The sequence below is a fragment of the Oncorhynchus masou genome, chromosome 33, assembly GCF_036934945.1.
Source record: "Oncorhynchus masou masou isolate Uvic2021 chromosome 33, UVic_Omas_1.1, whole genome shotgun sequence".
Taxonomy (NCBI): Eukaryota; Metazoa; Chordata; class Actinopteri; order Salmoniformes; family Salmonidae; genus Oncorhynchus; species Oncorhynchus masou.
Genome location: NC_088244.1, coordinates 22,762,278 through 22,786,643, shown reverse-complemented (window position 1 = coordinate 22,786,643; position 24,366 = coordinate 22,762,278). Strand labels below are relative to the sequence as shown.

Here is a 24,366-nt window from a genome sequence, read left to right as displayed (position 1 = left end):
CTTATGCCCTAACACATCAGGCTTGGAAGTCACATTATGCTGGCTTGCAAATAGATGTGTAATTCCTACTGGATTCTAGCCAGAGTTAGGATATCCAACAAATTGACATTTTTATCATCCGCAACCTGCATTCAGAATGACTGCTAGGGTTGGGAAGATTGAATACCGAGACGACCTCAATCCTCTAAACTAGAACTACAATCCCAGTAACGGGCATAATACATTGTGTGTAATAACTACTAACAGATTGGATTAGTTTAAAAAAATAATAATAATCTTTGTGTATCATAAAATGTATCAACCAATCAATGTACATGCAAAACACAGATATTAAAACAAACAATGCTGAAAATAACCCACAATATAGCATGCTGGGAAATATGGCTCCATGTAGAACCTTTCTTGCCTTCCAAACAATCATCGTAGGATGTTAAAGGTTCTAGGTAGGACCCTTTGCCTTAGAAAGAACCCTTGTCTTCCAAAAAGGGTTCTTCAGATAAAAACAGTTCTAGGTAGAACCCTATCCCTCCACAAAGAACCCTTTTGGAACCCTTTTTTTCTAAGAGTGTTGCAGTGTGTGCGTGTGTGTGTGTGTTGTGTGTGCAAGTTTGTGTGATTCCTCAACTCATATTGACCAACATACAAACGTGTGTGCATTCTATTGTATGTTTATCAATAAAGTTGATGAATTAAAATATTGGCCGTGTAATTTGTAAAGGGATGTAGCCAGTATGGCCTGATCTATAATGTATAACCTACTAATTACATACTGTAGTGGGATGAAATGTTGTGGTGTCAGCGTTTGCGAGATGGTTGCATGCGGGACTGTTAGCCTTTTTCTCTTTAAAAGCTTTGTTGATCATTTTTCAATCTTTGTCTTGCTAATATGACACCACCCCTGGGTTGAGTGGTCAGGGGTGGGGTGCAGAGATTAAACACATCATACTGAAGCAGAATTGACCGGCCTTCACTTAGTAGAGAAGAAATGAAACAAAGCTTTTAGTAAAAACCCGGGCATCGGAAGCCCATTTGCTGGCTCAGCTAATGCTGCACCATTCCACCAGGCCTTGTTTTCACTCTTCTCTCTTAATTATAGGGGTCAGCCTCTGTTAATATGCCACTGATGTCTTACTGCTCTGTTCTGTTCGGTTATTGCCTACAAAGGAAATTGTTGGCTTTTGTTGGTGTTGAATATTTTAACATTTCAAGAACACCCCCGTAATATAAAGAAAAGACATACAAATTTCAAAGAGCATTATAAATCTTTGTCTTCATAGATTCTGTATCTATTCGATGTACACACACAATTAAACTGAAACCAAATGTCTTTGTTATGTACAACTGTTATCTTTTTTTGATTGAATTTGTTCTGCTGTTCAGGCGAATCCAGAACCATGAAGCCTACTTTATTAAACTATCAATCACAGAAACTGCTCTTAAGACACAGAATGACTGGTTTAAATACTGCTGTTAGGCATCCTTTGGGAAGGCAGAATGTGACCATCCTCGTTTAGTAAGCACAGCTCACTATGTATCTGTAAGTACAGAGACCTATAGTATCTGCATTCCCACAGTAGACTCTACCACTAGCCTCAGCCATTAAGATGGGGGAAAATTGAGTAAAAAAGGCCATTAAAAGTAACAGCCTAATTGCATTCAGTTTAATTTTGTCATTCATTTTTATTTAACTAGGCAAGTCAGTTAAGATCAAATTCTTATATTCAATGACAGCCTAGGAACAGTGTGTTAACTGCCTTGTTCAGGGGCAGAATGACAGATTTTAACCTTGTCAGCTTGGGGATTTGATCTTGCAACCTTTCGGTTATGAGTCCAATGCTCTAAACACTAGGCTACCTGCCTGTGACCCCCCTATGGATGATAACAGAATACCGACTGGCTGATCTGAATACATTGTATGTGTCTTGGAGGGGTAGGGAATAGGAAGAAAGACATTATTTCTCACAAAAATCAAAAGTAAAGTTTGCATTCTATTCTATTCTCCCCCAACAATCTGTGTCTCTGGTTTTCTATTTCTGAAGGAAAAACAGGGACGTTCCTGCTGCTCATCTGTTCTAGCAGCGTGACTTTTCTGGCTCTCCAGTGTTTCATGCAGATCACTTTTGCCTACGTGCCCCAGTATGGTAAGATAACACCAGCCTCTATCGGCTCACTGAGTTACTAACAAAAAATACTCTGAGATGCTGCTGGACAGAAACCACAAGAGAGACAGATGTTTGTTTTAGTGTTTTCATACACGGAGAGTATAATGAACTTACTCATTCAAAAAAACATTTATGAGGGTGGATGTTGCTTTGGAATTTTGCTGATAAGACGAGACTTGATTTCTATTTGTTGTTCAACAGAGAACGAATATTGGGAGAATATTCTCTACCATCTGGGCATTGTACGGTAGGGCAACATTTTCTTTACTTTTCAAAAACGGACTTTGGTGTTTTTTCTAATGTGGGTTTTGTTAATCACTTGTTGTGTGTTGTGTCCCCAGGTTCAGTTTGGTGGATGCAGGGAACATTGTGCGTCTCTTAGCCCCTGATCTGGGGCTCTTCCTGTCAGCGCTCTTCATACTGCGCCTGATCAGGAAGCTGCTGCGCCCCACGCCCCAACTTAACCAGAACTGTATCGCACCCTCTGACCCTGAGGTATGCACATGGCAAATTTCACCTGCCTCTTTTGTTCAATTCACACTACACAGAAGTTGAACCATTACTGTTTTAAATGAGAGTGTTAGAAATGTACGTCATACATTCCGATATGTTGTAAAGAATTTGAAGGTGAGGCGCATCACTTTCTAATGCAGTATTTCAGCACTTCTTCTCTAGTGGTTTGAACATGGAACTCCTTTAGATTGAATCTGTTACAAAGTAAAATGTTGTTATGTCTGTCAAACTAGTGCTCTTTTGTCAAGCAGGATGTGGAGATGTCCGACTCAGAATCTGAGGTTGGCAGTGAAGTCACAGAAGGCTCGTCTTATGACAGCTCAGATGAAAGCACATCGGTGCCGGCAGCCCTTCCTCAGTTTGTCCAGAAGTTCATGGCATTTTCCCTTGGACTGCGCCTCTTGCTGTCCGCCATCATGAACACAGCAGGGAAAGTAGTGGTCACCATACTACTAGGGCTGGCAGGTACATCTCAAAAGGCTTTCCTTTCCTTGCTGTGGATTGTAATCTAATTCATTGCATTCAAAGAAGTCACTTTGGACTCTTATGTACTATTCTTGCGAGCCAGACTCAAAGTCTTGCATTGGCTCAGCCTTCTCCACTGTATAGCCCAGCCAAATTAAGGCAACTCATTTACTATCTGCTCCCCCACACTACCATAATCTTCTGCTTTCTCCCCTTGACTGGTGCTTATCCCCATGTACCAGGCATTGCTCTGCCCTCCCTGACCTCAGTGGTGTATTTCGGGACATTCCTGGGCCTGGTGTGGTGGTGGGTTTTTCTCCACTCCCTCAGCTTGCTGCTCTTCGGTACCCTCTGTGTGATGATGGCTATATTCAGCGCCGGTCACCTGTTGAGCCTCTACCTGTACCAGCTGCCCCTGGCCCAACAGATCGTACCCCCACAGGACATCTACGCCAGGTAGGGCCACGGGACCAGGATGTAGCATCACAGGATACTGGCTGGACACTGACTATACAGATACACACAGTCATTTTTACCATATTGGTTTGCAGGCTGAAACCCAGCCACTGAAAAACATATTGTATTTATTCATATTGTCGAAATAGAAAATAATGACACACTCTACTACACTGGACACAGACATACACAAATCCCTGTTCAATTTCATAAACTGATACAGTACATCTATCCACTGTGAATATTGTTTGTTAACCAATCTGGTGCATCTCTCTCTGATTTTGTTCAGGCTGTTTGGTATAACAGCGGTCATCCAAACCAATGAGACTGAGCCATACAGTCTGGGTCTGCAGCCAGACATCAGCTGGCCTGTCTTCACCAACCCCATGGTGCTGCTGCTCCTTTATTACACACTAGTGGCTCTGCTGCACAAGTGGGTCAACATCACTGAGGATGAGGAGGTACTTCAACTAAGACTGAGGCACCAATGCAACTAAGAGGCCTAAGTTATTAATTGTGTCCGAAATGGCACCCTATTCCCTATGTAGAATATGTGGACAACTACAAATACCTAGGTATCTGGTTAGACTGTAAACTCTCCTTCCAGACTCACATCAAACATCTCCAATCCAAAGTTAAATCTAGAATTGGCTTCCTATTTCGCAACAAAGCATCCTTCACTCATGCTGCCAAACATATCCTTGTAACACTGACCATCCTACCGATCCTCAACTTCGGCGATGTCATTTACAAAATAGCCTCCAATACCCTAATCAATAAATTAGATGCAGTCTATCACAATGCCATCCGTTTTGTCACCAAAGCCCCATATACTACCCATCACTGCGACCTGTACGCTCCCGTTGGCTGGCCCTCGCTTCATACTCATCGCCAAACCCACTGGCTCCAGGTCATCTACAAGACCCTGCTAGGTAGAGTCCCCCTTATCTCAGCTCGCTGGTCACCATAGCAGCACCCACCTGTAGCACACGCTCCAGCAGGTATATATATCTCTCTGGTCACCCCCAAAACCAATTCTTCCTTTGGCCGCCTACCCATCCAGTTCTCTGCAGCTGACTGGAACGAACTACAAAAATCTCTGAAACTGGAAACACTTATCTCCCGCACTAGCTTTAAGCACCAACTGTCAAAGCAGCTCACAGATTACTGCACCTGTACATAGCCCATCTATAATTTAGCCCAAACAACTACCTCTCCCCCTACTGTATTTATTTATTTATTTTGCTCCTTTGCACCCCATTATTTCTATCTCTACTTTGCACATTCTTCCACTGCAAATCTACCATTCCAGTGTTTTACTTGCTATATTGTATTTACTTCGCCACCATGGCCTTTTTTTGCCTTTACCCCCCTTATCTCACCTCATTTGCTCACATCGTATATAGACTTATTTTTCTACTGTATTATTGACTGAATGTTTGTTTTACTCCATGTGTATCTCTGTGTTGTTGTATGTGTCGAACTGCTTTGCTTTATCTTGGCCAGGTCGCAATTGTAAATGAGAACTTGTTCTCAACTTGCATACCTGGTTAAATAAATGTGAAATAAAATAAAATAAAAAATAGTTCACCACTATATGGCTAGGGCTCTATATAGTGTATAGGGTGCCATTTGATATGCAGCCAATGAGTTGTTAAATGAAAGAAAAATGGGGTTTAAGTTGCTGGTGTATGCTTTACTGGACGTGTTCATTGTGTGTCAGTCATTTCATGGTGCTGTCTGTGTATTTCTGCCAGGATACTCTGGAGCAGTCTGAGAGTCCAGTAGAATCCCTTGAGGATCCCCCCAGCTTCTCCAAGATCTTATTCATCTCAGGAGACAGATTGGAGGTGTTCAAATCTTCCCAATCTAGCCTCTTGTAGTGTTACCAACATGATTCTACAGATTTCTTGAACAGTTGTCTTTCTTTGTCTATCACAGCTACTGACCAGTACGGATGATGAAGCGTACATGCCAGACGAGGAGGTACATGAACTACTTTCTGCTCTCACAATGTACCCCAACTTGTTGTTGTTATAACTACTTTAAAGAGACTTTAAATGTCTGGTTAGACACTGTAAATTTGATGTGCATCACTTATTTTCAAAGACAAAATTCATAGTAAACAGTTTTTCCTCTGCAGCCAATGGTTTTACTGATGAGCAGATCATGGCATGACCTGAGAGGACAGGAAATGAGGTCACTGATGGGAGCGCCAGCGGCAGGATATACAAACTGCTACCCTCCACCACAATATGAAGGAATAGACTTGGCACCCTCACAAGGTAGATGGTCACATTGTTTTAGTCACATTTTATTTGGATAGTCCGAAATGCTTATCTGTTGATAAGCACCTGCTTGCTAATGTTACGGTTAGGGTTACGGTTAGGTTTAGAATAAGGGTAAGGGTTAAGTTTAGGGTTAGATTAAAGGTTACGGTTAGGGTTTGAGCTAGGGTTAGGATTAGTAAATAGTTTAAATGTTACTGATAGTCTGTAGAGAATCTACAGATGGACTATCCAAATAAAGTGTTAGCGTATTATTTATATCTACCTGAATATTTTGATCTTACCCAGTCATGAATAAATGGTAGTAAACTGATATTGGAAAAATATCCCTCACTAGTGTAGAAACTGACACGGCACAATTTTAAAATATGCCAATTATATGGAATAGAAACTCTTCTAAACTCCTTCCTCCAGCTGTTTCTCCTCTCTCAGAGTCAGAGGAGTTGAAAGAGATGAGTGAGGAAGAGAAGGAGAGGAATGAGGTGTCTATGAGTGATACAGAGACTGTTCCCACCCCTCCTGGCCCCAGTGGACTGGTTGTGTTCGGCTTGTTCATCATGAAGCACAGCTATGTCAGCGCACTCATCATCATGATGGTAAACCACTTTAGTTACTGAACAATTAACTTTCAGAAAACAATTCCTTTAAAAGTCTAACTGAATAGAGATCAATTACCTTCACATCTCTGTAACATTAACATGGTTATATAACTACACTAGGAGAAAAAAAGTGCTATCTATAACCTAAAAGGGTTCTTCAGTTGTCCCCATTGCAAAATCCTATGAAGAACCCTTTTTGGTTCCAGGTAGAACTGTTTCGGGTTCCATGTAGAACCCATTCCTCAAAGGGTTCTCACATGGCACCCAAAAGGGTTCTCCTATGGGGACAGCTGAAGAACCCTTTTGGAACCCATTTTTCTAAGAATGTATTTAAGATGTGTAGAGTGCCAGTGGCAGGTAGCCGAGTGGTTAGAGCATTGGGACATTAACCAAAAGGTTGCTGGATGGAAACCTCGAGCTGACAAGGTAAAAATCTGTTGTTCTGCCCCTGAGCAAGGCGTTTAACCCACTGTTCCCCGGGTGCTGAAGATGTGAATGTCGATTAAGGCAGCCCCCCACACCTCTCTGATTCATTCTGTTGGATAACTGACTAGGTATCCCTGTGTCCTGTGTTCCTTCAACCCCTCAGGTGTGGAGCATCACCTATAACAGCTGGCTGACGTTTGCCCTGCTGGTGTGGTCGTGTCTGATCTGGATAATGCGTGACCGTCGGCGCTACGCCATGATGAGTGCTCCCTTCCTGGCAGTGTACGGCACCGTGCTGCTACTGCTTGCCTTCCTGAGCAGTCTGAGGCTTCGGAGGGACGAGCTTTACCCTGACCTAGCCCACGCTGTGCTGGTAGATTTTGACATGGCCAGTTACCCAGCACCCTGCGTCCACCTGGGAGCCAAGGTGTTCTACGCCTTTAGCTTCTTGCTTCTGTTCCGTCAACAACTGAAGGAGAAACAGGAAGAGCAGGATCTGAAGGAGTCAGAAGAGTCTCTGGATGAAGTCAAAGTGCTACCACGTCTGGACTCTTCTCCTTTTATGCATACTTTATGGATTCAAACTGATAAAGTCACATTCTCTAATACAGTAACAAATGCATTAGAAATGAAAATGATATTGTACCCAGGTGTCTGTGACATTCTTCACTTAACAGTGCTCTAACCCACAGAGGTGTTTGACCCTTTGAACCAGTTCTATGTTGTGTTCCTCCTCTCCCTTAGCGGATGAAGGTGATACCTCCCTCATAATGGAGATGCTTGGTTCAGTGGTCAAGGGAACCCTGGTGAAGTACTGGATCCTGTTCTGCTGCTCCATGTTCTTTGTGGTCAGCTTCTCTGGGAAGGTGATGGTCTACAAGATCCTCTACATTGTGCTGTTCCTCTTCTGTGTCGTCCTCTATCAGGTGTGCCTCATACTTACTTCTAGATAATGTTAAACCAATGTTGTTGTGTACACTACACAGGAAATACCATATGGATTGTGCTATATAAATCAAGTTTATATTATATAAGATTCTATCTACAATGTTATTAAAAAGAGAAGGGTGAAACTGAGTGAAAGATTGTGTCAAATGAAAAGGAAATTGGCTGTGAAATTGTTTAATTTAAGAGCCGTAAAATGTAGTTGACCAAAAAGTTAATTTCAGACCCTCGCTCTGTAAATACAGTACCTTATCACTGACCCCACTCTCCCTTACACAGTATGATTGTCTCACACGCTAGTGAAGCTACTGATATGGTAATTAACTAATTAACTAACTAATAGTCATCATTAACTGTTTACGGCACTTAAGACACGAACAGCGTCAACAAAACGTTATGGCACATTTACTGCCCCTTCGCATCCAATACCTCAACAACAGCTCGAGACTCTCATCAATAGAGATCCGGTTATGAATATTGATCCTACTTCGTAAACACAGACACAAAACATTTATGCTGCTGTTTTCCTGGTTTCCCTCCCCATCTTGTATTTCTGCTGACCTTTTAGCTCTGAGCACTTACAGAAGCTTAATGGCTTAACTACGACCTCACACCACACATACTGTAAGGAAGCCAAGATGACCCTTTTGTTTATCATTGCCAGCAGCATAGTTGTTTCACATACAGTCTGACTGAGGGTAAATACACTGCTCAAAAAAATAAAGGGAACACTTAAACAACACAATGTAACTCCAAGTCAATCACACTTATGTGAAATCAAACTGTCCATTTAGGAAGCAACACTGATTGACAATACATTTCACACGCTGTTGTGCAAATGGAATAGACAACAGGTGGAAATTATAGGCAATTAGCAAGACACCCCCAATAAAGGAGTGGTTCTGCAGGTGGGGACCACAGACCACTTCTCAGTTCCTATGCTTCCTGGCTGATGTTTTGGTCACTTTTGAATGCTGGCGGTGCTTTCACTCTAGTGGTAGCATGAGACGGAGTCTACAACCCACACAAGTGGCTCAGGTAGTGCAGCTCATCCAGGATGGCACATCAATGCGAGCTGTGGCAAGAAGGTTTGCTCTGTCTGTCAGCGTAGTGTCCAGAGCATGGAGGCGCTACCAGGAGACAGGCCAGTACATCAGGAGATGTGGAGGAGGCCGTAGGAGGGCAACAACCCAGCAGCAGGACCGCTACCTCCACCTTTGTGCAAGGAGGAGCAGGAGGAGCACTGCCAGAGCCCTGCAAAATGACCTCCAGCAGGCCACAAATGTGCATGTGTCTGCTCAAACAGTCAGAAACAGACTCCATGAGGGTGGTATGAGGGCCCGACGTCCACAGGTGGGGGTTGTTCTTACAGCCCAACACCGTGCAGGACGTTTTTCATTTGCCAGAGAACACCAAGATTGGCAAATTCGCCACTGGTGCCCTGTGCTCTTCACAGATGAAAGCAGGTTCACACTGAGCACATGTGACAGACGTGACAGTCTGGAGACGCCTTGGAGAACGTTCTGCTGCCTGCAACATCCTCCAGCATGACCGGTTTGGCGGTGGGTCAGTCATGGTGTGGGGTGGCATTTCTTTGGCGCGCCGCACAGCCCTCCATGTGCTCGCCAGAGGTAGCCTGACTGCCAGTAGGTACCGAAATGAGATCCTCTGACCCCTTGTGAGACCATATGCTGGTGCGGTTGGCCCTGGGTTCCTCTTAATGCAAGACAATGCTAGACCTCATGTGGCTGGAGTGTGTCAGCAGTTCCTGCAAGAGGAAGGCGTTGATGCTTTGGACTGGCCCGCCCGTTCCCCAGACCTGAATCCAATTGAGCACATCATGTCTCTCTCCATCCACCAACGCCACGTTGCACCACAGACTGTCCAGGAGTTGGCGGATGCTTTAGTCCAGGTCTGGGAGGAGATCCCTCAGGAGACCATCCGCCACCTCATTAGGAGCATGCCCAGGCGTTGTAGGGAGGTCATACAGGCACATGGAGGCCACACACACTATTGAGCCTCATTTTGACTTGTTTTAAGGACATTACATCAAAGTTAGATCAGCCTGTAGTGTGGTTTTCCACTTTAATTTTGAGTGTGACTCCAAATCCAAACCTCCATGGGTTGATAAATTTGATTTCCATTGATAATTTTTGTGTGATTTTGTTGTCAGCACATTCGACTATGTAAAGAAAAAAGTATTTAATAAGAATATTTCATTCATTCATATCTAGGATGTGTTATTTTAGTGTTCCCTTTATTTTTTTGAGCAGTGTATATATTGTGCATATTGCTGCATTACATTTAATAATTTAGTTATTATTATGTAAATAAATTGTGAATGTGTAATTAACATATGAAGACAGGGGACACATTCTTTTCACATCACTTTGATACAGCTACAACTGGAAGTGATTTTCGTAGCAGGTTAGCAGAACATTTTCGCTAACCCTAACCCTTTTCCTAGCCTTAACCTAATTCTCCTAACCTGCTAAGTTAATTCGCCCAACCTAATGCTTAAGTTTTCCTAACCTGCTAAAAAAGTAACTTCCGGTCGTACACTCTTAGAAAAAAAGGGGCCCTTTGGTTTGTCCCCGTAGGGGAACCTTTTTTAATGCTGTGTAGAACCCTTTGCAGAGGGTTCTATCTAGAATCCTCTATGTAGGGTTCTTCAAAGAACCCCCTGTGTATGGTTCTACCTAGAACCCTGAATGAAGGGTTCTGTCTAGAACCCATTATAAAGCGGTTATCATCGAAAGGTTCTTCCTAGAACTGTCTGTGAAGGGTTCTACCGAGAACCCTTTTATCTTTGGAGGGTTCTTCTTAGAACCCACTATGAGCGGTTCCAACAGCCTTATTAGCCTTTACAATTGCATTATTTATGATAATACATTACATATATCATAAGGCCGTTATTTGAAGGGCTAATAATACCCTAACATAGTGATGTTGCCATATCAGGCCTGCAAGTCACATTATGCTGGCTTGCAAAGTGATGTGTAATTCCTATTGGAATCCAGAGTTAGGAATTGTTAACCTCTACATGATCTTTGCCCCTTTGTTAACCTCTACAGGATATTTGTATTATCTTTCACCAGATTTAGTGTGTTATATTCTCCTACATTAGCTTCGGATTTCCACAAACTTCAAAGTGTTTCCATTAAAATGGTATCAAGAATATTCATATCCTTGCATCAGGTCCTGAGCTACAGGCAGTTAGATTTGGGTTTGTCATTTTATGCGAAGATGGATAAAAAGGGTTGGATCCTTACCTGCAACCTGCATTCAGTTCCGTGTAACACGGAACCCAAACCAACTGCGCGCGTGCGCCATCGTGCATACATTTATTTTGTCCCCCCACACCAAACGCGATCACGACACACAGGTTAAAATATCAAAACAAACTCTGAACCAATTACATTAATTTGGGGACAGGTCGAAAAGTATTAAACATGTATGGCAATTTAGCTCGTAATATTAGCTTGCACCTGCTAGCTAACGTTAATTTCTCCTATTTAGCTAGCTTGCACTTGCTAGCTAATTTGTCCTATTTAGCTAGCTTGCTGTTGCGAGATAATTTGTCCTGGGATATAAACATTGAGTTGTTATTTTACCTGAAATGCACAAGGTCCTCCACTCCGACAATTAATCCACACATAAAACGGTCAACCGAATCATTTCTAGTCATCTCTCCTCCTTCCAGGCTTTTTCATCTTTGAACTTATATGGTGATTGGCATCTAAACTTTCCTAGTATTACCACAACGACTGGCAACAAAGTTCGTCTTTCAATCACCCACGTGGGTACAACCAATGAGGAGATGGCACGTTGGTACCTGCTTCTATAAACCAATGAGGAGATGGGAGAGGCAGGACTTGCAGTGTGATCTGCGTCAGAAATAGGAATGATTTCTATTTTAGCCCTTGGCAACGCAGACGCTCGTAGACGCGCGCGAGCAGTGTGGGCGCAATAATTGAATAACATAGATTCCTACATTTATTTTGCAACGCTCGTGCACGCAACGCTTGCGGTGTGGTCAGCCTATTAAAGGTTTTAAGTAGAACCCTTTGCCTTACAAAGAACCCTTGTCTTCTTAAAAGGGGTCTTCAGATCAAAACAGTTCTTGGTAGAACCCTATCCCCCCGCAAATAACCCTTTATTCTAAGAGTGTAGCTGTATCGAAGTGGTGTGAAAAGAGTGTTTCTCTCGAAGACTGCGATGATAAATCGGTTTGAAAAGACATCTTATTTTGTGGATGCCTGTTGTCATGAAATGTGTGTAGTAATTGAGGGAAATCAGAGAGCTTGAATGATCTTTATAAAATAACATTGCTCCCTGTGATTAGTATTTGTAGAGTGATTTGACCTTGGTTATCATGGTATCGATGTTACCGTTCCTCAGATCCGTTATGACGTGTGGAGGCGAGTGCTGAAGTACTTTTGGGCGGTGGTGGTGGGCTACTCCATGGTCGTCCTGATAGCCATCTACATGTACCAGTTTAAGACCGTGTCTGGCCTGTTCAGACAGATCATGGGCATGTCTGAGGAAGGGTGAGTGTGTATGGTGGCACTGTGGCCAACACTATACATTCACAGTGCTTCTTATGCCTCCATATTGTTGTAGTCACCCCAAGACTTTAAAGTGCTACAGTGATAATTGATTCATTGAGTCATTCATTGGCCAGAAACTCCACATATCTTTTACCCTGTGTCTGAAAGTCTCCCTGATGATCCATGACTAATAACATACTGTAGGCATCCCAGGAGGTTGCTGGCACCTTAATTGGGGAGGATGGGCTCTTGGTAATGGCTGGAGCGGAATCAGTGGAATGGTACAAAATACATCAAACACAGGGTTCCCATGTGTCTGATGTCATTTCATTAGTACCGTTAACACCACTGGTAGACGTTATGTGCTCAGTGCTGTCCCTGTCCTCTGTCCTCTAGTCTCCGTGATCTGGGGTTGGAGCAGTACGACACTGTGGAGCTGTTTGCTCGGATCCTCCTCCCTGCAGCCTTCCTATTGGCCTGCATCCTGCAGCTGCACTATTTCAACCAGGACTTCCTGGAGCTCACCAACCTGGACAACATACCTGTCCGCCAGGGACAAACCAGGTGGGACAGCTAACCTGATCACAACCCCTGGGATACTTAAGCAATAAGACCCGTGGGGTATGGTATATGGCCAATATACCATGGTTAAGGGCTGTTCTTACGCACAACGCAATGTGGAGTGCCTGGACACAGCCCTTAGCTGTGGTATATTGGCCATATACCACAAACCCCGGAGGTGCCTTATTGCTATAATACACTGGTTACCAACGTGATTAGAAGAGTAAAAACAAATGTTTTGTCATACAACGTATAAGGTCTGATATACCATGGCATTCAGCCAATCAGCATTCAGGGTTCGAACCACCCAGTTTATGATGTGCTTTATATCAGGGAAGAGGGAACTGTTACTAGTCCATCAAAGTGGTCCTTTCATGTCATTTTCATGCCAACTGGTATTTTTAGAGGCCTTTTCTTAAAGGTCCAATGCAGCTGTCATCTCAATATCAAATCATTTCTGTGTAACAATTAAGTACCTTTTTTCAATGAAAATTGTCAACAAGAAGCAAAAAAAGCTTCTTAGCAAAGAACAATTTCTCAAGCAATAATTTTGCTATGAGTGTCTGGGAGTGGTCTAGGTGGGGAGGGGGAAACAGAAAACAAGCTCTTTCTTATTGGTCTATTAACTCATTTACCGTCTAGTGATGTCTTCCCACCAAAACAGGTTGAAATTTCAGGTGGTCTTCTCAAACAGCTCTTACACAAAATGGGCATTATCATAATTTTCACAATTTCACGGTATTATTCCAACCTCATATTGTGGAAATATATTTAATAACGTTTTTGACTACGCTGGGCCTTTAATAAAAAAAGATGTACAATGGCGTTATCAGTATAAATCTAAAAATTGAAAACGGAGTAAATTAATGTAATGATCTGATTGCTCCAATTATGTTTATTTCTTTGGAAAATCATGCTGTCATTCTCCACTCATCTCTATGTTGTGTGTCATCTATTCTGTCCATCTCTCTTCATCCAGAGAGGAAGAGCTGAGAAAATCAGTCAATGTGATAGCTGACATGTAAGAGCTGCATTTCTGTCTCTGTGAATGGCATGCTTCACACACCGTGGTTTGCCCAGTGTCTCAGAAATCTTAAACACCCTTAGTTGGGCAAACATAAAGTATAAAAAAGGAGTCAAGCTCATGCTTTGATAATGTGTTGCAAAAATATATTTGGGTGATATCATTTCAGTCCATCAGTCCATTACGAATTCTTAAAAATGGTAACGTAATATTTTTCAGATAATTTAAAACAATGTTAGCACTCTAAGTACAATGTTTAACTGATTTGTATCTTTCATCAGAATTAAAGAAAACATTGAAAAGTTACAGAAACGGTACATTTTTCCGGTACATTTCATTCCTTTGCATGTATTGTATCATTGTTATACCGTATGTACTGTATATAGTGTATTACTTATTATATGACTTGCCTGCCGTCTCCCTGCTAGGATGGCGAAGGAGCAGAGAAAGCAGATGAGTGAGGAGTCAGGACGTGTGGGGAGTCAGCACACGTTGGACAGTGATGGACTGTCTGCCTCATCAGAGAAGAAATCTGAGGAGGACCGGGAGGGAACAGGTGTGTGCCACTGAGATTCAGGTTCTAATTCACTGTACCAGAAGCAAGCTCATTTTAACAGTACATAGACAATACAAACAAATATGCAACATAAACAGAACAGTCTGTGAAATCGAGCACAGCATATCACATCTTTTATCTGACCCTGAGTCTGCTGTCCTTGTTGTGCACGCTAGGCGCCCCAGAGGACCGTCTGACCCAGTGGGGATTGATGGTGGACCGGGCTGGCCTGCTGCTGCTCCAGGCTCTGGCTGTCTTCCAGCAGGCTCAAGAGATAAGTTGGAGGCTGCTGGAGCTCCACAGCCTCAAGATCGTTTCTACCGGCATTATCTGGGTGTCCCTGCAAGAGGTCAGATGTCTTTACGTGACCATGAAACTCCATGTTGTCATTGTACCTTGACCCCCTTTAGAGTACATTTTATAGTGCATCTATTGTATTTACACTGCACTGATTTCACCACAAATGCTGTGTAGGGGGTCTGTGTGCTTTCATGCTTTGCGTTCCTTTGCCCAAGGTGTCTCTGATGAACTTCCTGTTTCTGGTACTGTGGGCCTTTGCCCTGCCCTTCCCCCGGCTCCGCCCCATCGCCTCCAGTGTGTCCTCAGTCTGGGCCTGTGTCATGGTGGTGTGTAAGATGCTGTACCAGCTCAAGGTCATCAAACCTCTGGAGTACTCCTCCAACTGTACCACTGTGAGTTCACTTACCGCTAGAATGCAAAACACTGACCAAATACTGAAAATTAATTATTCTGTAGCATCAATATCTACGTGATAATGGTTGGCTCGTAAGGGAATTATGTCATGTTTTCGTGCATGTGCGTGCGTGCATGTATGTGTGTGTGTGTGACTATCTACATTTACAGTAGTATGCATCTCTGTTTGTGCAGAGCCTGGTGTCAGTTAATGGGACAGGGCTGGAGCTGGAGGGGAACATGGCAGAGCTGCTGAGGAGGTCTGTGCTTTATGTGAAGCCTGTTGACCCAGCCATATGGTGTGGAGAGCTGCGCAAGTGTGAAGACAGGATCCTGCCCTGTCTCAGGGTAAGACAAGCTTTTCACTCAGTGTCTGTGGTTATTTAGTAATATTGATGCCATGAAAACCATTGAAAGAGAGATATTGAGATGTATGCATTTTAATAACAGATTAATACACAATGGTAAGTATGGTACATATAAATGAATATCCTATTATTAGTGTGGTAGCTTCATTAATCTGTGGTTCTATCATCTGAGTGTTCTTTGGTTGTGTTTTTCTTTGATGTCAGAACCACCTGATGGTGCTGGGGCTGCTAGTGTTTGAGGTGACGGTCCATAGACACCAGCTCTACTATCGCCTCCACAATGACCTCAAGGTCCCCACCTTCAGCATAATCTTCCAAGGCATCACACGCCAGCACCTGGACCAAGGTATCCTGCCCTGCATCAAGTACTTCATCAACTACTTCTTCTACAAGTTTGGCCTGGAGGTAGAGCAGCTTCAACCAATATAGCTCTTTTACTGTAGCTTCCATTTGAGATTTTGTGCTATTAATCTATATGTTTTCATTTTGAAGGATCATCATGTCACAGTGGTTGTATAGCTCTTTGAGATGGTCTTCCTGTCCCTCAGGTGTGCTTTGTGGTGGCGGTGAATGTGATTGGCCAAAGGATGGATTTCTATGCGCTGCTGCACTCCTGTGCTCTGATGGCTGTTCTGTCACGACGACGCAGGAAGGCCATAGGGGAGGTGTGGCCTAAGTACTGCTGCTTCACTGCAGGACTCATGGTGCTGCAGTACCTGCTCTGTATCGGCATCCCTCCCGCTCTCTGTGTCGGTAAGGAGAGATATCTGGAGATTACAATGTACTACAGTAGTAACTACACCATAATTGATGTGTGATTAGGATTTGAGTCACACGATTGCATATTACATAGGGCTCATTCTAGAGTTACTGCCATTAAAAACATGTGTAGTTACCCTGTGATAGAATAGTAAATAGTTTCTATCACTGCTTTCTTAATTTTCTCCTCTATCTGTCAGATTATCCATGGAGGACCTCCAGTCAGGCCCTAACCTCCAACCTCATCAAGTGGCTTTATCTGCCTGACTTCGCCATGCTTCCTGCCCCTTACTTCATTTTCTGTGAGTCTCTCTGTCTTCATCGCAGCAATTTCCAATTTCAGTAATTTGGGGGAAATCTCCTATTGCCAATCTTTCTTGATTTACATGAAAGTATGAATGCATATCTCAAGGATTCAGGCCATTGTCTACTATACAGTGCATTTGGAAAGTATTCAGTCCCCTTCCCTTTCTCCACATGTTGTTACGTTACAGCCTTATTTTAAAATGGATTCAATAAAAAAAGTCCTGATCAATCTACACACCATACCCCATAATAACAAAGCGAAAACAGTTTATTTTTATTTCAGCAAATGTATTACAAATAAAAAACAAAAATACCTTATTTACATAAGTATTCAGACCCTTGCTATGAGACTCTAAATTGAGCTCAGGTGCATCCTGTTTCCATTGATCATCCTTGAGATGTTTCTACAACTTGATTGGAGTCCACCTGTGGTAAATTCAATTGAGTGGACATGATTTGGAAAGGCACATACCTGTCTATATACAGGTAAGGTCCCACAGTTGACAGTGCATGTCAGAGAAAAAACCAAGCCATGAGGTGGAAGGAATTGTCCGTTGAGCTCCGAGACAGGATTGTGTCGAGGAACAGATCTGGGGAAGGGTACCAAAAAATGTCTGCAGCATTGAAGGTCCCCAAGAACACAGTGGCCTCCATCATTCTTAAATGAAAGAAGATTGGAACCACCAAGACTCTTCCTAGAGCTGGCCATCCGGCCAAACTGAGCAGGGGAGAAGGGACTTGGTCAAGGAGGTGATCAAGATCCTGATGGAGATGGGAGAACCTTCCAGATAGACAACCCTCTCTGTACCACTCCACCAATCAGGCCTTTATGGTAGGGTGGCCAGACGGAAGCCACTCCTCAGTAAAAGGCACATGACAGCCCGCTTGGAGTTTGCCAAAACACACCTAAAGGACTCTCAGACCATGAGAAACAAGATTCTCTGGTCTGATGAAACCAAGATTGAACTCTTTATCCTGAATGCCAAGCGTCTTAACTGTTCTTAACTGACTTAAATAAAGATTAAATAAATGGTGGTGGCGGCATCCTGCTGTGGGGATGTTGTTCAGCAGCAGGGACGAGGAGACTAGTCAGGATCAAGGGAAAGATGAAAGGTGCAAAGTACATAGAGATCCTTGATGAAAATCTGCTCCAGAGCACTGAGGACCTCAGACTGGGGCGAAGGTTCACCTTCCAATAGGACAACAACCCTAAGCACACTTGCCAAAACAATGCAGGAGTGGCTTCGGGACAAGTCTCTGAATGTCCTTGAGTGGCCCAGCCAGAACCAGACTTACCTGAGAGACCTGAAAGACCTAAAAATAGCTGTGCAGCAGCGCTCCACCTCCAACCTGACAGAGCTTGAGAGGATCTGCAGAGAAAAATGGGATAAACTCCCCAATAACAGGTGTGCCAATCTTGTAGCATCATACTCAAGAAGACTCAAGGCTGTAATCGCTTCCTAAAATGTGATTCAACAAAGTACTGAGTAAAGGGTCTGAAAACTTATGTAAATGTGATAGTACAGTTTTTATTTTTTATGAATTTGCTAAAAATTCTACAAACCTCTTTTTGCTTTGTCATTTTGGGGTATTGTGTGTAGATTGGTGAGAAAAAAACAACAATTTAGTACATTTTAGAATAAGGCTGTAAAGGTAACAAAAGAAAGTCAAGTGGTCTGAATACTTACCGAATGCCCTGTATATAGTGTGTAATGTAAATCCATTCATACAACATCAATTTGTGTCTTCTACATACACTATATATATATATTACTGGTTTTGTCATGTCTTGTTATGTCTGTTCCTGTCCTTTCTCTTCATTCTCTCTCTCTGCTGGTCTTTTTAGGTTACCTTCTCTGTCTCTCATTCCTCAGCTGTTCTACATCTGCCCTAACTAGCTCTTTCACTCTTCCCCACCTGTTCTCTCTTCCCCCTCTGATTAGGTCTCTATTTCTTTCTCTGTTCCTGCTACTTTCGGTGTCTGATTCTTGTTTGTGTTTTTTGATGCCAGAAGCAAGCTGTCGTCTCGTTTGCTTCCACCTTGTCCTGTCCTGTCGGAGTCTGCCTGGCAGGAGCATCCTGCACTATACTAACGTTCTTTTTGTTCCGCTGACAACGTTGGAAGAGGATTTATGCCATTCCTGTATTTTCATTAAAGAACTCTGTTTTCTGTTAAAACCGCTTTTGGGTCTTCACTCAAGTTCATAACAGAAGAATCAGACCAAGAATGGACCCAGCGGCTCCGGACCCTTTTCACTCCGCCGTCGAGATCCAGGGAGCGATGCTAGGCAGACACGAGGAGGAATTGTCTGCTGCTCAACATGCCGTTGAGACCCTGGCCGTCCAAGTCTCCGACCTCACAAGACAGGTTCACCAACTCCACCTCGATCCACCGCCCACTTCCAGGGTTTCCGAGTCTCCGGAGCCCAGGATCAACAACCCGCCGTGTTACTCTGGGGAGCCCACTGAGTGCCGCTCATTCCTCACTCAGTGTGATGTGGTGTTCTCTCTCCAGCCCAACACTTACTCCAGGAGTGCAGCCCGCATCGCCTACGTCATTTCTCTCCTTACCGGACGGGCGCGTGAGTGGGGCACGGCAGTCTGGGAGGCGAGGGCTGAGTGTATTAACCAGTATCAGGACTTTAAGGAGGAGATGATACGGGTTTTTGACCGTTCTGTTTTTGGCGAGGAGGCTTCCAGGGCCCTGTCTTCCCTATGTCAGGGGAATAGATCCATAACGGATTATTCTATTGAGTTTCGCACTCTCGCTGCCTCTAGTGACTGGAACGAGCCGGCTTTGCTCGCTCGTTTTCTGGAGGGTCTCCACGTCGAGGTTAAGGATGAGATCCTCTCCCGGGAGGTTCCTTCCAGTCTGGACTCCTTAATAGCTCTCGCTATTCGCATGGAGCGACGGTTTGATCTTCGTCGCCGAGCTCGTGGAAAGGAGCTCACGTTCTCCGTTGCTCCCCTCTCCACATCACTGCCACCTGCCGCATCACTGCCACCCTCCTCCGCCGGCTCGGATGCTGAGCCTATGCAGCTGGGGGTATTCGCATCTCGGCCAAGGAGAGGGAACGGAGAATCACCAATCGCCTCTGTCTCTACTGCGGCTCCGCTGGTCATTTTGTCACCTCATGTCCAGTAAAAGCCAGAGCTCATCAGTAAGAGGAGGGCTACTGGTGAGCGCAACTACTCAGGCCTCTCCTTCTGGATCACGCACTACCTTTCCGGTCCATCTCCGCTGGCCCGGTTCATCTGCTTCCTGCAGTGCCTTGATAGACTCTGGGGCGGAGGGCTGTTTTATGGACGAGACCTGGGCTCGGGAACATGACATTCCTCTCAGACAGTTAGGGGAGCCCAGGGCCTTGTTCGCTTTAGATGGTAGTTCTCTCCCCAAGATTCAGCGTGAGACGCTGCCTTTAACCCTCACTGTCTCTGGTAATCATAGCGAAACCATTTCTTTTTTAATTTTTCGTTCACCTTTTACACCTGTTGTTTTGGGTCATCCCTGGCTAGTGCGCCATAACCCTTCTATTAATTGGTCTAGTAATACTATCCTATCCTGGAATGTTTCTTGTCATGTAACCTGTTTAATGTCTGCTATCCCTCCTGTTTCCTCTGTCTCTTCTTCACAGGAGGAGCCTGGCAATTTGACAGGGGTGCCGGAGGAGTATCACGATCTGCGCACGGTGTTCAGTCGTTCCAAGGCCACTTCTCTCCCTCCACACCGGTCGTATGACTGTAGTATTGATCTCCTTCCGGGAACTACTCCCCCGGGGTAGATTATACTCTCTGTCGGCTCCCGAACGTAAGGCTCTCGAGGATTATTTGTCGGTTTCGCTCGACGCCGGTACCATAGTCTCCTCCTCCTCCCCCGCCGGAGCGGGGTTTTTTTTTGTTCAGAAGAAGGACGGGTCCCTGCGCCCATGCGTGGATTATCGAGGGCTGAATGACATAACAGTTAAGAATCGTTATCCGCTTCCTCTTATGTCTTCAGCCTTCGAGATCCTGCAGGGAGCCAGGTTTTTCACCAAATTGGACCTTCGTAACGCCTACCATCTCGTGCGCATCAGGGAGGGGGACGAGTGGAAGACGGCGTTTAACACTCCGTTAGGGCACTTTGAATACCGGGTTCTTCCTTTCGGCCTCGTTAACGCTCCAGCTGTCTTTCAGGCACTAGTTAACGACGTCCTGAGAGACATGCTGAACATTTTTGTTTTCGTTTACATGGACGATATCCTGATTTTTTCACCGTCTCTCTCGATTCATGTTCAGCACGTGCGACGCGTCCTCCAGCGCCTTTTGGAGAACTGTCTTTATGTGAAGGCTGAGAAGTGCACTTTTCATGCCGCCTCTGTCCCTTTTCTCGGTTCCGTTATTTCCGCTGAGGGCATTAAGATGGATCCCGCTAAGGTCCAGGCTGTCATTGATTGGCCCGTTCCTAAGTCACGCGTTGAGCTGCAGCGCTTTCTGGGCTTCGCTAATTTCTACCGTCGTTTCATCCGTAATTTCGGTCAGGTGGCAGCTCCTCTCACAGCCCTTACTTCTGTTAAGACGTGCTTTAAGTGGTCCGTTTCCGCCCAGGGAGCTTTTGATCTTCTTAAGAATCGTTTTACATCCGCACCTATTCTTGTTACACCTGACATCTCTAGACAGTTTGTTGTTGAGGTTGACGCGTCAGAGGTGGGCGTGGGAGCCATTCTTTCTCAGCGCTCTCTCTGACGGCAAGGTCCATCCTTGCGCGTTTTTCTCTCATCGCTTATCGCCGTCAGAACGTAACTATGATGTTGGTAATCGCGAACTGCTCGCCATCCGCTTAGCCCTAGGCGAATGGCGACAGTGGTTGGAGGGGGCGACTGTTCCTTTTGTCGTTTGGACTGACCATAGGAACCTTGAGTACATCCGTTCAGCCAAACGACTTAATGCGCGTCAGGCTCGTTGGGCTCTGTTTTTCGCTCGTTTCGAGTTTGTTATTTCTTATCGTCCGGGCTCAAAAACACCAAACCTGATGCTTTATCTCGTCTCTTCAGTTCTTCTGAGGTCTCCACCGACCCCGATGGGATTCTCCCTGAGGGGCGTGTTGTCGGGTTGACTGTCTGGGGAATTGAGAGGCAGGTAAAGCAAGCACTCGCTCACACTCCGTCGCCGCGAGCTTGTCCTAGGAACCTTCTGTTCGTTCCCCGTTCCTTCTCGTCCGGCCGTTCTTCAGTGGGCCCACTCTGCCAAGTTAGCCGGCCACCCCGGCGTTCGGGGTACGCCGCTTCCATTCGCCAGCGTTTCTGGTGGCCCACTCGGGAACGTGACGCGCGTCGATTTGTCGCCGCTTGTTCGGTCTGCGCGCAGACTAAATCTGGGAACTCTCCTCCTGCCGGCCGTCTCAGACCGCTTCCCATTCCCTCTCGACCGTGGTCTCACATCGCTTTAGATTTTATCACCGGACTGCCTTCATCAGCGGGGAAGACAGTTATTCTTACGGTTGTCGATAGATTCTCTAAGGCGGCTCATTTCATTCCTCTCGATAAGCTCCCTTCTGCTAAGGAGACGGCTCAGATCATTATCGAGAATGTTTTCCGAATTCATGGCCTTCCGTCTGACGTCGTTTCCGACAGAGGCCCGCAGTTCACGTCTCAATTTTGGAGGGAGTTTTGCCGTTTGATTGGGGCTTCCGTCAGTCTCTCGTCCGGCTTTCATCCCCAGTCTAACGGTCAAGCGAACGGGCCAATCAGACTGTTGGTCGCATTTTACGCAGTCTTTCTTTTCGTAACCCTGCGTCTTGGTCAGAACAGCTCCCTGGGCAGAGTACGCCCACAACTCGCTTCCTCGTCTGCTACCGGTCTATCCCCTTTTCAGTGTAGCCTCGGGTACCAGCCTCCGCTGTTCTCATCTCAGCTCGCCGAGTCCTGCGTCCCCTCCGCTCAGGCTTTTGTCCAGCGTTGCGAGCGCACCTGGAAGGGGGCCAGGTCGGCACTTTGCCGTAATAGGGCGCAGACTGTGAGGGCCGCTAATAAGCGTAGGACCAAGAGTCCTAGATATTGTTGCGGTCAGAGAGTATGGCTCTCCACTCAGAACCTTCCCCTTAGGACAGCTTCTCGCAAGTTGGCCCCGCGGTTCATTGGTCCGTTCCGTATTTCCCAGGTCATTAATCCTGTCGCAGTGCGACTCCTTCTCCCGCGCTATCTTCGTCGCGTTCACCCGGTCTTCCATGTCTCCTGTGTTAAGCCCGTTCTTCGCGCCCCCGCCGTCCCTCCCCCCCCATCCTTGTCGAGGGCGCACCCATCTACAGGGTTCGTAAGATTTTGGACATGCGCCCTCGGGCCGTGGTCATCAGTACCTAGTGGATTGGGAGGGGTACGGTCCTGAGGAGAGGAGTTGGGTTCCCTCTCGGGACGTGCTGGACCGTTCGCTGATCGATGATTTCCTCCGTTGCCGCCAGGTTTCCTCTCGAGTGCGCCAGGAGGCGCTCGGTGAGTGGGGGGGGTACTGTCATGTCTTGTTATGTCTGTTCCTGTCCTTTCTCTTCATTCTCTCTCTCTGCTGGTCTTTTTAGGTTACCTTCTCTGTCTCTCATTCCTCAGCTGTTCTACATCTGCCCTAACTAGCTCTTTCACTCTTCCCCACCTGTTCTCTCTTCCCCTCTGATTAGGTCTCTATTTCTTTCTCTGTTCCTGCTACTTTCGGTGTCTGATTCTTGTTTGTGTTTTTTGATGCCAGAAGCAAGCTGTCGTCTCGTTTGCTTCCACCTTGTCCTGTCCTGTCGGAGTCTGCCTGGCAGGAGCATCCTGCACTATACTAACGTTCTTTTTGTTCCGCTGACAACGTTGGAAGAGGATTTATGCCATTCCTGTATTTTCATTAAAGAACTCTGTTTTCTGTTAAAACCGCTTTTGGGTCTTCACTCAAGTTCATAACAGGTTTCGGCTATTTCAGCCAGATCCGTTGCTGACAACCATGCAATCTCCATAGACAAACATTGACAGTAGAATGGCCTTACTGAAGAGCTCTGTGACTTTCAACTTGGCACCGTCATAGGATGCCACTTTTCAACAAGTCAGTACGTAAATTTCTGCTCCGGTCAACTGTAAGTGCTGTTATTGTGAAGCGGAAATGTCTAAGAACAACAAGATCACAGAACGGGACCGCCGAGTGTATAGTGCATCAAAAAATTGTCTGTCCTCAGTTGCAACACTCACTACCGAGTTACAATCTGCCTCTGGAAGCAATGTCAGCACAATAACTGTTCATCGGGAGCTTCATGAAAGGGGCTTCCATGGCCGAGCAGCCGCAGACAAGCCTAAGATCACCATGAGCAATGTAATCGTCAGCTGGAGTGGTACAAAGTTCACCGCCATTGGACTCTGGAGCAGTGGAAATGAGTTCTCTGTAGTGATGAAGCATGCTTCATCATCTGGCAGTCTGATTGACGAATCTGAATTTGGCTGATGCCAGGAAAACGCTACCTGCCCAAAGTTTGGTGGAGGAGGAATAATGGTCTGCAGCTGTTTTTTATAGTTTGGGCTAGGCCCCTTAGATCCAGTGAAGGGAAATCTTAACGCTAGAGCATACATTGTATACGATTCTGTGCTTCCAACTTTGTGGCAATAGTTTGGGGAAGGCCTTTTTCTGTTTCAGCATGACAATGCACAAAGTGAGGTCCATACAGAAATGGTTTGTCAAGATCGGTGTGGAAGAACTTGA

The 24,366-nt window shown here is 45.1% G+C and overlaps 1 protein-coding gene across 1 annotated transcript in view; it reads left to right on the top strand.

Moving 5' to 3' along the window:
* Window positions 1-24,366, top strand: part of LOC135527435 (piezo-type mechanosensitive ion channel component 2-like) — a 40,846-nt gene that overhangs the window by 2,021 nt on the left and 14,459 nt on the right. Inside the window, exons 3-25 of the mRNA XM_064955965.1 lie at window positions 2,040-2,141; window positions 2,364-2,409; window positions 2,504-2,657; window positions 2,924-3,140; window positions 3,383-3,596; window positions 3,886-4,057; window positions 5,354-5,446; window positions 5,538-5,582; window positions 5,740-5,881; window positions 6,317-6,480; window positions 7,073-7,451; window positions 7,654-7,835; window positions 12,256-12,404; window positions 12,801-12,968; window positions 13,945-13,986; window positions 14,271-14,303; window positions 14,418-14,545; window positions 14,722-14,894; window positions 15,061-15,237; window positions 15,434-15,586; window positions 15,811-16,011; window positions 16,155-16,359; window positions 16,566-16,667. Coding sequence (XP_064812037.1) covers window positions 2,040-2,141; window positions 2,364-2,409; window positions 2,504-2,657; window positions 2,924-3,140; window positions 3,383-3,596; window positions 3,886-4,057; window positions 5,354-5,446; window positions 5,538-5,582; window positions 5,740-5,881; window positions 6,317-6,480; window positions 7,073-7,451; window positions 7,654-7,835; window positions 12,256-12,404; window positions 12,801-12,968; window positions 13,945-13,986; window positions 14,271-14,303; window positions 14,418-14,545; window positions 14,722-14,894; window positions 15,061-15,237; window positions 15,434-15,586; window positions 15,811-16,011; window positions 16,155-16,359; window positions 16,566-16,667 — 3,441 coding nt within the window. The remainder of the gene's footprint in view (window positions 1-2,039; window positions 2,142-2,363; window positions 2,410-2,503; window positions 2,658-2,923; window positions 3,141-3,382; window positions 3,597-3,885; window positions 4,058-5,353; window positions 5,447-5,537; window positions 5,583-5,739; window positions 5,882-6,316; window positions 6,481-7,072; window positions 7,452-7,653; window positions 7,836-12,255; window positions 12,405-12,800; window positions 12,969-13,944; window positions 13,987-14,270; window positions 14,304-14,417; window positions 14,546-14,721; window positions 14,895-15,060; window positions 15,238-15,433; window positions 15,587-15,810; window positions 16,012-16,154; window positions 16,360-16,565; window positions 16,668-24,366) is intronic.